General features: G+C 40.4%; 1 protein-coding gene across 1 annotated transcript; it reads left to right on the forward strand.

The window, feature by feature from the left end:
* Positions 1-272: 272 nt before the first annotated feature.
* On the forward strand, positions 273-13,677 carry LOC307161841 (NACHT, LRR and PYD domains-containing protein 1 homolog; the record flags this gene model as incomplete). The annotated part of the gene is given in 11 exon segments (XM_079876778.1): positions 273-614; positions 3,884-5,697; positions 6,173-6,250; positions 6,328-6,402; positions 7,896-8,039; positions 8,130-8,285; positions 8,502-8,591; positions 8,865-8,975; positions 12,500-12,975; positions 12,978-13,004; positions 13,007-13,677. Coding segments are annotated over 11 exon segments (3,984 nt in total).
* Between the last annotated feature and the right edge of the window lie 366 nt (positions 13,678-14,043).

Consider the following 14,043-nt stretch of genomic DNA (forward strand, 5'->3'; position numbering starts at 1 on the left):
CCAGAGTTCGCCAACAAGGGTCTTGCCTCTTGCTGATAGCGCCACGTTGGCCGAACAGAGTGAGGTTCTCAGAGATAATATTTCTCCTCGACGGCTCGCCATGGGCGATTCCGGAGAGGAGGGACCTTCTGTCTCAGGCGGAGGGCACGATATTCCATCCCAGGCCCGACCTGTGGAATCTTCACGTTTGGCCCCTGATGGGTCAGATAAACTTCTGACTCTAAAAATGTTTTTTTCTCATGGCAATAACTTCTTTGAAAAGAATTGGGAATATGCAGGCTCTGTCTATCTCGCCATCCTGCTTAGACTTTGCCCCAGGAATGGTGAAAGTAATTTTGCATCCTCATCCTGACTACCTGCCTAAAGTTCCTTTTTCGACTGTACATCCTGTCACTCTTGAGGCCTTCTGTCCTCCGCCATTCATAACGCCGGAGCAGGAGAAATCTCACAGACTGTGTCCAGTCCGTGCTCTTCAGGCTTACATCCACGGCACCAGCCAGTGGCGTAAGTCAGAGCAACTGTTCGTCTGTTATGGGGGTAGTAACAAAGGAGCAGCTGCCACCAAGCAGACCATGTCTCATTGGGTCAGGGATGCTATTGCTCTTGCTTATGAGGTGCGCGGTCAAGCTTCGCCAATAGGTCTTAGGGCTCACTCCACCAGGGGGGTCGCCTCCTCTAGTGCTTTGGCAAGGGGTGCCCCCTTACAACATGTTTGTGATGCGGCAGGTTGGTCCTCTCCGCACACATTCATATGATTTTATAGTTTGGATGTTCATGCCACTCTCATGTCCTTGAGTCAACGTCACAAGCTAATGTCTGAGGCCTTCTTGCGTTCTTGTGAGCACACCTGCAGACATTTTCAAGCACGGCGGCGTGGGTATTCTCGTTCCCAATGCGCTGAGCAGCGCAGCATCGATTGTAGCTTTCAAAAAGGAACATTCCGGGTTACTTAACTTTAACCTTGTTCCCTGAGAAAGCAGAACGAGATGCTGCACTACTTTGCCGTGCTGAAGATGTCCCAGGACTGCTCTTCAGACAAAATATCCTGATGATGCACCTGTGGCTCATCTTTTTATAGCCTTGTGTTGCAGGTGTGCGCCGATGACGTAATCGATCAAAGGCTATATTACCTCCGGGTCAATTCTATCGACGTGTTACACACAATATTCACAGCTGGTCACGATTAAAGACGTTCCCAATGCGCTGAGCAGCGCAGCATCTCGTTCCACTTTCTCAGGGAACAAGGTTACAGTTAAGTAACCCGGAACGTTATTTGCCATTAGTGTGTGTGGTGATTTTTATTTAGAAAAAATCTTAAAAAAAAATCCCGAACAAAAGAAACTAACACTTTAAAGTGGAAAATCTAATTATAATGCATATATAGCCTGCAAGTCTTCTTTTTGACACTGGGTTGCAAGGTTTTCATTTAGGATACTTTTTCATACACGCACGCATATACAAATACATAACGTTACATACGCACGCCCCCCACATGCTAATGTGAAAGAGTATTCGGCCATCAAAAATCATCCCACACGAATACATCATGCTGGTGTGTGTCGGTGGACAAAATACTGTTTGAATATCTTTGGATAAATAAGATCTAAGACGACTAAGCACAGTTTTTGCTTTAAAATTGTACAGTTTTGAACAGATGCTGTTATGCTGTCCGCTCACATACCATAGGGGCATCATAAAACCCCCATATTTGGACATATCCAGTCATAAACATATGCCATAAAACTATAAATCAAGTCATAAATCAAAAGTGACACATGATCCCTTATATCAACTACTGTAAGAAATTGTAGTCTGCCTCGACCCAGATTCCACTCCAAACTATATTTTAGAATGAGCTCATCCCCAAAATGGCGTAATTATCATAGAGATAAAAGAAAGTCAAGTTATATTGTTTCTTCACCATTTGGGTTGATCACATCCTGAGCAAATGGTCATTACCAATTGTAGAATGGGAATGGGTGTAGGAAACAGAGAACCTTCTCAGACAATGGGGTGTCACAACTTCATTAACATACAGATCACAGCTGTTGCAACAAGAGCAACTTCATTTACATTAAGAGTGGTAAAACTGTAACAGGATAAAAGGTTTGAGATTTGGATGTTCTGGGTTCATTCTGACGCCTGTGAACCCAAGGTGCTTTGTGTACCTTGCCACTGCTATGCTGTAATAAACTTAATTTTTGAGATCTTAGACATCCACATCATTTTTTCTTAGACTATGTTCCCTAAGACTCCAAATGAGAGCTTTTCAGTGTTGTTAGGGATGTTGTCAGACGATGCTGAGTATTGTGCTGCTCTTATTAAATAATGGTGAATTTCACTGCATTTAAACAGACACAGTGTAAACGTGCTCTTTATGAACCATCCTAAGCTCTGTTTTAATCTCTGGAAAAACATTTATTTAAAAAAGAAAGAAAATTGTGCTGAAATATTTTTCTTCATGTTCATGTTTCCAGTCTCTCTCTGCAGACCTGGCACCTGCAGACCAGTACATTGAAGAAATAGTAAATGCATTGAGAAATAAATCGGATGGGGACGTATCAGGTAATAAACAGAAGAGATCATTTTACTTACTGTTACATTGCGGTACATAATGTTCACTGTTACAAAAGGAGTCTTGCATTATGTAATAGTGTATGAAAACAGAAATGACATTAGGGATGTACAGTTCATCATACACTGTAAAAAGAAAAAAGAATAACGGATACCTGGCAGAAAATTACCAGGACATTATCCAGTAATTTTACGGACATTTCCGTTAACCTTAAACCCACAATGCAATGAAATTCAAAATTCAAAATACAGGTAAAACACCTCTACAAATCTATAAACAGGGAAAATTCTGTCAAATTAATACAGTACTTTCTGCCCTATTTTTACAGATTGTTTTTAGAGTGTAGCCTTTATTAATGATTACAGCTATACCGCGATTAACCAATGATGAAAGTGTTATTTACAGCATGTCATTTAGTTGTGCCACTGTTGTGTCAAAAGTTCCATGTTAACAAAGTGTTTTTGTACTAATTGAGAATTTTGCTTATTAACAGGAGTGTAAAAAGGGATATGTAACAAATCATACAACAGATGCACAACAAAGTCATTTTCCAAGTTTTATATGCATGTCCTATGACCTGTAAATAACCAAAACTACAATTTTAAACCGGTTCATATGCATATATTTTACCTTGACTAGATGCCTATAGAATCCTTTGGTTTTAATATTTGTATTAAAGTGATAGCCTAAAGGTATTTTTCAGCACATGTTATTTTAACTTCTAATGCATTTCATGATTACAGGTCCTTGTTTGTAATTTCTGTTTTTATTAATTTAAACTTGTTTTTGTTTCACGTTTTCTGTTGCTTATAAAATCGTGGATCCAAAAGACAAGTCTTCATTCATTAAGGCAAGTTTATTTATATAGCACATTTCATACACTATGGTAATTCAAAGTACTTTACACAGAAAGGAATCAAAATAATCACAAAATAAAGCACGGAAAATTAAAACAGTTATACAAGGAATTAAAAGAGATATAAAGAAGATACAGTTAAGGAATTTAAAGAGTAAAAAGATGATGCATAGATAAACTTATCAAGTGGATAAAAAAGCGGACTTTGAGTGAACCCTTAGTATTTCTAGCTGATGTGATCCTAATGATCTGAGTGGTTAGGTTTATATTCAGTGAGCATATCTACAATAGGCCATTGAGTGATTTAAATTCCAGTAATAATACTTTAAAATCAATCCTAAAATGTGAATGGGTTACCATACTTGGCCATCACATGTCACTTTCACTTTTCACTTTCAATGTAAAGACCTGAGGATTGGTGTGATATGTTCCTATTTTCTGGTTCTGCTCAGAATCTTGGCAGCAGCGTTCTGCAACTGTCTTATGGTGTTTTTGGGAAGGCCAGTGAGGAGCCCATGACAACAATCCACCCTGCTGTTGATGAAAGCATGAACAGCTTTAACATATTTAAGTTTGTGACAATATCTAACTTTGAACGTGTGGAACTGGCCACCCGTTACACTGAACCAGTGATCATTCAGAGGAGCAAAGAGCAGACTGAGAAATACTGTCAAGATTATGTAAGGTCTGCTCACGCTTCTGGAACAAAAACATCATCTCAACTGTTATCAAATGACAAGAATCACAGCGTTAGAATAGACCAGCTGTTCAGTCCCGACAGTGACGGAAACACACCGAAATCTGTGATTCTCTGTGGTGATTCTGGAAGAGGTAAATCCTTCACGTTACAGAAGATCATGTTGGACTGGGCATCTGGAGAACTTTACTCTGAAAACTTTTATCAAATTTTTCTGTTGAAGAGTGACGAGCTGAAGTGTATTTCTGAGGAGATGAGCTTGATTGAGCTCTTGAGCTGGAGTTGCAGTTTAACATCTGATCAGATCTCACAGATACTAGAGTTAACACCAGAGAAAGTCCTCTTCCTCATTGATGGAATGGATGAGTTCTCATTTAATCCACACATTCAAATATTATCGCCTACTGATCCATACCAGAAAGCCCCAACTATGGACATCCTTAATTGCTTACTGAGGGATCTCTTACTGTTGGGGTCATCTGTGATTGTCACCACTAGATATACAGCTGCTGCAGAATTAAGCAATTTCCTCAAAGGACCGCAGCGTTTCACTGAGATTGTGGGCTTCTCTGAGAGAGGGGTGCAGGAGTACTTCCACAAGTTCTTTCAGGATGAGCAACTCTTCAAGAAAACATATGAAAGTGTGAAAGCCAATGAAGGCCTCCTGACGACTTGCTCTGTGCCTTTGCTGTGCTGGATGATCTGTTTTTGTCTGGAGAAGCACATTACAGATGGTGATCATGTGATGGCAGAACTAAAGACAACCACCTCTATATATGTTCACTTTGTGTCCACTCTACTGGAGCATTATGGCCAGAGTCAGTCTGTCCTCACCGTGCTGAGGAGTCTGGGTCAGCTGGCAGAGAGAGGAATACAAAATCAGCAAGTCTTTTTTGATGAAAAGAGTGTGGCTGAGACTGGCCAAGGTCCTGCTAATGCTCTGTTCTTTTATAAAGATGATCTTAAAGGAAAAGAAAAACATGAACCATTTTTCAAGTTTATCCATTTCAGCTTTCAGGAGTTCTTCACTGCTCTTTATTATGTCTCGCTGGATGAAGAAGAGTCTTGTTGGAAAGTCAGTGAGCTGCTTAACTTGATGGAATCAGAAACTATAATTTACAGATCATCTCCAATTTTCCGAGGTAGACTATCAAATCCCATCCCTTCAGTCATGATGTTTCTCTGTGGTCTCTATAACGAGAAGGTGAGCAGCCAACTCTTTGAACAGATCAATTTGACTGTTCCTCACAACATAAAACTAAAGAAAAGTGAACTGAAGAAAAAGCTGATAAAAAGGATTCATGCAATGACACGCCAGTATGGATTTGAGTTATTTGCTCTCCATTGTCTGTATGAGCTCCAGGATGAGGAGTTTGTCAGGAAAGCTCTGGAAACTCACAGCTTCATGGATCTGTCTAACATTTCCCTGAGGAGCACAGACTGTTGGGCGCTGATGTACTGTCTTCAGTTCTGTCCACACATCAGAGAACTGAACCTCATGTACTGTGATTTAACAGCTGATAAACTCAAGATTCTTCAGCCAGCACTGTGTATGTGTGAGACTCTGAGGTCAGTGTCATGCATGATTGTTTTTGTTGTTGTTGTTAATTTAGATAAATTGTTTAATTTTACAGCATTTTCAATGATTAGTATTCAAGTGTACACACACTTGTATTCAAGAAAATTTACTTGACATTTTTAAAGATAATTAATTAATTCAGACAAATTGATGAAAAAACATGAGTGATGACATTTCTATGCACATGCATTTTTAACTAGATTTATAAAACATTTGTACGGAGCCCTGCCCATGACATGCAAGAATAAAAAGTAAATCGTGCGCACAAATTAACCTACTATTTTTTTTCCTGCATGTCATGCGCGGGGCTCTGTAATTTGTCACTTTCTTCATGGACACTTTTAATTGCCATATATTCGCCATACTTTTATGTGGCCCATATATCACGAATATGTCATGGCTTACTTTAATAAAACATTCAGTAACACATTTAACATTATAAATTATTTTTGTTTTTGACTTTAGGTTTTCAGTGGAGCATTTGTCAGAAGTTGGAGATTTGATCCAGATTCTCGGGGAATCAAAAATCTTGAGAGAACTGAAGTAAATTACTTTCATAATCATTGCCATTTTAAATGACTAGTTGTTTAAACAAGGTATCTGTTCTTCTGACTTGGTAGAGTTCAAGAGGATGAATACAGCGCTGAGAGTCTCAGATGGACGCTTGACCTGTCAGTCACTCGTGGAGATGTCTTGTAAGAATCTATTGCACATACTGTAATCTTTCTTATCAAGATGGTATAATTTATATACCATACCATACCATCTTCTTCCGCTTATCCGGGCCGGGTCGCGGGGGCAGCAGTCTAAGCAGAGATGCCCAGATTTCCCTCTCCCTAGACACTTCCTCCAGCTCTTCCGGGGGGACACCGAGGTGTTCCCAGGCCAGCCGGGAGACATAGTCCCTCCAGCGTGTCCTAGGTCTTCCCCCGTGGTCTCCTCCTAGTGGGACGCGCCCGGAACACCTTCCCGGGAAGGCGTCCAGGAGGCATCCGGAACAGATGCCCGAGCCACCTCAGCTGACCCCTCTCGATGTGGAGGAGCAGCGGCTCTACTCTGAGCTCCTCCCGAGCTTCTCATCTCTAAGGGATCGCCCAGCCACCCTGCGGAGAAAGCTCATTTCGGCCGCCTGTATCCGGGATCTTGTCCTTTCGGTCATATCCCACAGCTCATGACCATAGGTGAGAGTAGGAATGTAGATTGACCGGTAAATCGAGAGCTTCGCCTTGCGGCTCAGCTCTTTCTTTACGACAGACCGGTACATCGACCGCATTACTGCAGAAGCTGCACCGATCCGTCTGTCAATCTCCCGTTCCATCCATCCCTCACTCGTGAACAAAACCCCAAGATACTCAAACTCCTCCACTTGAGGCAGGAACTCTCCACCAACCTGAAGTGGGCAAACCACCCTTTTCCGACTGAGGACCATGGCCTCGGATTTGGAGGTGCTGATTCTCATCCCAGCCACTACACACTCGGCTGCAAACCGTCCCAGTGCATGCTGAAGTGCCTGGCTTGAAGGGGCCAACACGACAACATCATCCGCAAGCTGTGCCCAAGCTGTGCGTAGAGGTGATCCCGACTATGTCTAGTTGGAACCTCTCAACCTCACGTACAATCTCAGGCTCCTTCCCCGCCAGCGAGGTGACATTCCACGTCCCTAGAGCTAGTTTCCGTGTCCAGGGATCAGGCTGTTGAGGCCCCCGCCTTCGACTGCCGCCCGATCCTCTAAGCACCGGCCCCTTACGGTCCCTCCTGTAGGTGGTGAGCCCACGGGAAGGTGGCCCCACGTCGCTCCTTTGGGCTGAGCCCGGTCGGACCCCGAGGAGGCCCGGCCACCAGACGTTCGCATACGAACCACAACCCCGGGCCTGGCTCCAGGGTGGGGCCCCGGCTGCGCCATACCGGGCGACGTCACGGTCCTCGATTCATTATTACTCATAAAGGTTTTTTTTTTTAACCACTCTTAGTCTGACCCGTCGCCTAGGACCTGTTTGCCTTGGGAGACCCTACCAGGGGCATATAGCCCCGGACAACATAGCTCCTAGGGTCATTCGGGTACTCAAACCCCTCCACCACGTTAAGGTGGCAGTTCAAGGAGGGGGGTATAATTTATATTTCAGAGTATATTCACGGTGAGTGTATGATGCTGTTATCAAATTTTCCTCTGTGCCTCTGTCTGTTTCAGGTTGTCTTTGAGTTCCTCAGAGAAGAATCCATCATTTCCAGCAGTCTTCAACTTCAGTCTTACATGTTCACACTCAGAGATATCCAGCACTGACTGGACACTCTTCTTACAGATACTCAGCAAGGCAGGAAAATTGGCACAAGAGTAAGAAAAATATTCCCTTTGCCATTATATATATCTCATCAGTAGCTTTACTGTTATTCAAACATGTTGTGGAAAAATATATTTTTGCAGCTCTTCAGCTCTTGAGGATCATGTTAGTTTGCTTCTGTCTTCATTTCACTCTGTGGGTTTGAAGACATTGGATCTGAAGGTGTTCAGTCTGAATGAGAGCTGGGCTTCTGGGATCATTTCCCTCGTCCAGACCTGCACCAGTCTACAGGAGCTCAGGTACGAGGATTTGCATAAGCAAATGATAACTGACTGAACGGAATGTTATTTATTGGACAAATTATAAATCTATGTAGCCATTATAGATTTGTTCATCATAAATAATACTTTAAACTCTCCCACATAAATAATACTTTAAAAAGTCATTAACTAAATTATAGCATGTATTATGGAGAATTTTTGCTTATTACTGTTTGTGTTACTGCAATATTGTAGTGTCAGTGTCACTGGATTGCTGTTGGAGGAGGGACTCGTATTACTGAAGAAATCACTGATGGATCCACACTGCACTGTGACCATTGAAGGGTTTGTGCATTTGACTTTATCCAATGATGAATAAGGAAGCTCACTTTATTTAATTTTAATCACAAAAAAGGTGAATTGCTTATACAAAGTAGATCGATTATTAATTATTGAGTATAAAATCTACAAAACTTCCATTACTGAGAATATCTAATATCTAATTTTTGAAATGTTATTCCATTTAGTAGATATGTGCCTAATTAAATAGTACAATATTATATTTGTAATTTATTTAGCATCTTTTTATTTATTCTGGTTTCCTCAATGTCTATCAAGGAGGAAGTGCAGTAAACTCACTGACCAGTGCACAGAAGAGGACTGGAGTCACAGCTGTAATGAGAAAGTGAAGATTCACTTCAAACCAAAGGTTTTGGAAGAGCTGAAAGAGTGAGTTCATTATTATTTTATACAAAAAAAGTTTTTTGTACTTTCATACATTGGTCAATTCATTTATCATTATCATCTCTGTTCTCTAGGCTGAACATCTCTGCACCTGAACCTTCTGAAATGAATCTTCACTGTCAGTCTTGTGTTCACATTGTGGACTGTGATCAGTGGGTTCAGGTGGAGCCGTCAGTCTGTACAGATGAAGGAGGGTCAAAGTTCAGGATCAGCACTCAGGCGGGTCGATTCGAGTGCAGCAGGACCAGAATGCGATGGGTCTGTGCTGGTGACGTCACTCTCCAGTATCGTGCAGTGGATGGACGTTTCCTCAGTGAAGAGCTGGAGAGGCTTCAGTGTGAGCGAATTGGTCCAGTGATCGATGTGACCATGATCTCAGGGAAACTGGAGGAGGCCCATCTGCCTCATTACGCCTGTTTAGCAGAGTCTGACCCCTCTCTCAAAGATGCTGTGAAGCTGCTCAGTGTTGAAAATGAGGGAATAACCTTGGAATCAGTGGAGTTGACCCGTTTTCATGCCAGAATACTCCAACCATATTTTTCTCCTAAAACAGTGCTTATGAAACTAGGGATTGCAGTGAAAGTGCACTGTGATCTACTTATCTTCATGACAAAAAAGAACCCCATTATTCTCCATGTGTATTTTTTTCCATCAGATTCTGTTTTTGCAAAAAAAATTAAAACAGAGGAAAAGCCAAGTCATCAAATCAAGTGTTCAAGACCTGAAACCCCACTGCAGATGATGAAAAAACACAGTCTTGAGATTCCTGGTGCTTCTGTCCAACCGAAAGAGATCAAGCTAAGAGGTGACATCGAGCCAAACTTCTTTCAGGTCAAACAAACTCTGGTCGATGACATCAATATGACTCTCAGCCGAGTGGATGATCAGAAACCAGTATGGACTGCAACAATTTGGAAAGAATTAACCAACATCGATCCAAACAAAGCTGAGTCTAGTTGGTTTCAAAATGTACAACAACATAAGACTCCACAAGTGGCTGTGAACTTTGATAAAGCTAAATTTTTTGATAGAAATTGGAGTGGTCTTATCAGAAGCGTTAAGAATGTGAAAGCCATTGCAGACGAACTGCTTCAGAAACAAATCATCCATGAGGAAATATATTCTGAAATCACACATCCGACTTCAACCGAAGAAGAAAGCATGAGAAAGATCTGCAGCATTGTGCGTAAAGGCAGTGTTGCTGTGAAGGAAATTTTAATCTCTGTTCTTCTGGAAGAAAATCCCAACCTTTTAATTCATCTGCCTTTATCGGACTCTTAAACTAATTTTCTAGATGACTGTACATGTAGTATTTTACATGATTTGTGAAATGGCATGAAAACTACAGGTGATGAACTGGAGAAATTACTACAGAGTATTTGACTATTTTAGTCAAAACATTTTCATTGTTGGAATTAAAGAAAATGCAAATGGTCTGCTTGCCTGTAAAAATGAGATAAACAGATTGCTGCAATATATATTCTTGTCTGATAAGAACATTGAATAAGGCGAATGAATGCAAAAAATTGTTTTTCTGTACAAGTTTTATTTCTATACAGTTGTGTAGTAAATTAATCTTACTGTATTATACTTTGACATTTTAAGTACATTTTTTATTTAACCACTTTTTTATTAAACTAATACAGAAAATAAATACAGTAATATTTGTGTCATAATTACACATCTCATACTGACTGGAAGGTAACTACTAGTAGAAACCATGTTAATTCAATAAATACAAACAAACCTGCAGTCTTGTATCAAAATATACATTTGTGTGATTCACTATGGTGATCATAATCAAAGCAATACATCCTAAAACAAATGCAAATGTACAAAGAGTTTAAATCTAGTAAAAAAAAAAAAAAACTACATGAAATGCCATCCATAATCATATAGCAGACAGGACACAGTTCAGACTGATGGCATGACCATCATTGTGTATTACAGGCGCGCTGGAAGTTGTTTCATGCGAGGAGGGCTGAGGGCTGGGTTGGAAAATATGTGACGTCATTATGTTGTGGCTGACAAGAAGACATGAAATTTCTCTGTACTGTATATGTGTTGTAGCCATTAAAGAAAACATTTTTAGTTTCATATTTATGTTTAAATATTATAGGCTAATGTTGTTTTTTTAATTTAATAAATGTTGATTATGAAAGTGACCATGCAGCATGAGAAAGATGATACATCATGAGATGCGCAATATGTCTGGAGACATGGAGTGGGTAAGACATGATTTTGAACACTTCATTGAGTTTTGTTTTGTAGAAAGACTATTTTTAAAAGATTTTCATTTTGTATAAATTGTATCTAAATTTTGATCAATGTTTTATCAACCAATTGCCTGTATTTAATAAATAAGAAGCACATATATAGCAGACAATGTAATAAGGCGCCGGCACGATCACTTGCATTGCACGTGAACTGGAGGGCGCCGAAACTCAGCTTGTGCCTCACAGATTTGAGTAATATAGGCTATCTATTATAGAAGGCTTGAAATGTCTACTTTTAAGCGAAACTATTCAAAACGAAAAGAAATAGGCTACTCTCTGATTATGTAATCGATATGAAATGTGCATTTCTCTCTGGCATTCATGGTGAGTCCGCATCATCAAATTCATCTTTGCAGTGACACAGAAAACACCAGTTTATTAATAAACAATTAAATGTCTCCTTGCTATTTTTGACACATTCATACTTTTACCGGTTCTTTGTGGCAAGCTTTATGCGAGCGGTCGTGCGCTTGAGTGCGGCTATATTATGTAGGCTACATGCTCATTTTCCTGTATATAGCCTATTTAAGTAATTAAATTAATATAAAGGGGCGATTTGTCCACTAATGGCTTAAATGAACAACTACTAGTCGACTAGAAAAAAAAACTTTAGTTGAAGGCAGCCCTTATTCCACATATTTTCGAACCAGCAGGCGAGCGACCCTGAGCGGAATGAGCAAGCAGAGCGGAATATTCAGAAATGCGCTCGATCTCCGCTCACATGCTCTGATCGGAACAAAGCATGACAAATTCAAACTTTATTTCATTTTCTCCGTAGCTTGAACACTCACTACATTAGGCATAAGAGCGTTAGTTAACACTGTCCATTTATTTATTTTTATTTCACGTTTTTAAGTAGCCTACAATATTATGTTAGTCCACCCCCCTTCCCGTGCTACTGGATAAATTCCCATTTTAGTCTCCAATAATTGATTTTGAAATACTATCAATACAAGTGAAAAACAGTTTCCTTGTCTTATCATTATTTTATATCTCTTGTACCTTTATTTTTTTTGTTTCCTCCATCTTTTAAAGGAAGCATTGTAAAATCCCTGACCAGTGCACAGAAGAGGACTGGAGTCACAGCTGTAACGAGAAAGTAAAGATTCACTTCAAACCAAAGGTTTTGGAAGAGCTGGAAGAGTGAGATCATTTAATATTAAAATTTTTCTCTTTTATACATCTATCATCTCATTTATCATTACCCTTTCTTTTTTCTTTTCTTTTCTCTAGGCTGAACATCTCTGCTCCTGAACCTTCTGAAATGAATCTTCACTGTCAGTCTTGTGTTCACATTGTGGACTGTGATCAGTGGGTTCAGGTGGAGCCGTCAGTCTGTACAGATGAAGGAGGGTCAAAGTTCAGGATCAGCACTCAGGCGGGTCGATTCGAGTGCAGCAGGACCAGAATGCGATGGGTCTGTGCTGGTGACGTCACTCTCCAGTATCGTGCAGTGGATGGACGTTTCCTCAGTGAAGAGCTGGAGAGGCTTCAGTGTGAGCGAATTGGTCCAGTGATCGATGTGACCGTGATCTCAGGGAAACTGGAGGAGGCCCATCTGCCTCATTACGCCTGTTTAGCAGAGTCTGACCCCTCTCTCAAAGATGCTGTGAAGCTCCTCAGCAAAAGAGATGAAGGAATATCTTTACAATCTGTAGAGTTGACCCGTTATCATGCCAAAATACTCCAACCATCCTTCTCTCTTACAACTCTATAAGCTGGTTCACACAGTGGGAAGAATCTGTAACCTTCTTCTCTACATGTGCTGTAAAGATCCTCTCATTCTTCACATCTACTTTTTTCCAGTGAATGACACTTGTTCAAAAGAGAAAGTTGAGCAGAATGAAAAATCAAGTCATCCGATCAGCCATCCCAGACCTAACAGACCATTTCAGATGAAAACGCCGCACCTTGAGGTCCCTGGTGCTTCTGTTCATCCTGTAGAGGGGATTTCATTTAGAACAGATATCGATCCAAACTTCTTTGAGATCATGCAACATCAGGATGGTGACGTACAGATGAATCTTATCAGAGAAGAGGACAAGAAATCTGTGTGGACCGCCACAATATGGAAAGCCAAACTTGCACAGTTAAATCAAAGGCAAGTCCAAGATGAGCCGCAACTGAATTCTGAGATTGAGAAAGCTCAGTTTTTTGATAAACACAGATCGGCTCTCATTCAAAGGGTTAAAAATGTGAAGAGCATTGCAGATAAACTGCGTGAGCAGAGAATAATTCATGAGGAACTATATTCTGAAATCACACATACTAATTTAACCAGTCAGGATAGTGTGAGAAAGATCTGTGACACAGTGCATTCAAGTGGTGTGATTGCAAAAGTTAAATTCATTGTGATTCTTCAGGAACAGGAGCCTTACCTCTTTGAAGAACTGGTGCTTTCCGATTCTTAATGATTCTCTTAGAGAATTTATTGCTTTAGAACAACACCTGCATTTATGGACAGCAAAATAACTAACTAAATTATAAAATAATGTAACTGTTTAATGCTAGAATGCAAGATAAACTGATTTGTAAACTGAAAAGAAATATTCAAGACCCCCTCAAAATCAAGTTTTTAATGTTGTTATATGTGTATGGTGTTTTTAATATTATGCTTTAAGACAAAGCATGTGCAACCAATCACCAATCACGTCAACTTGTGGGCGGGCTTTAACACATCATTAACTGCAAAGCAGTGGAGTCTCAAGAGAAGCAAAGTTATCCCGGTATATTTTTCTGTTGACATGAAAAATCAGGTAGCCTACATTTAGCAATAT

This window comes from Squalius cephalus (genome assembly GCF_949319135.1).
Source record: "Squalius cephalus genome assembly, chromosome: 7".
NCBI classification, from domain to species: Eukaryota; Metazoa; Chordata; class Actinopteri; order Cypriniformes; family Leuciscidae; genus Squalius; species Squalius cephalus.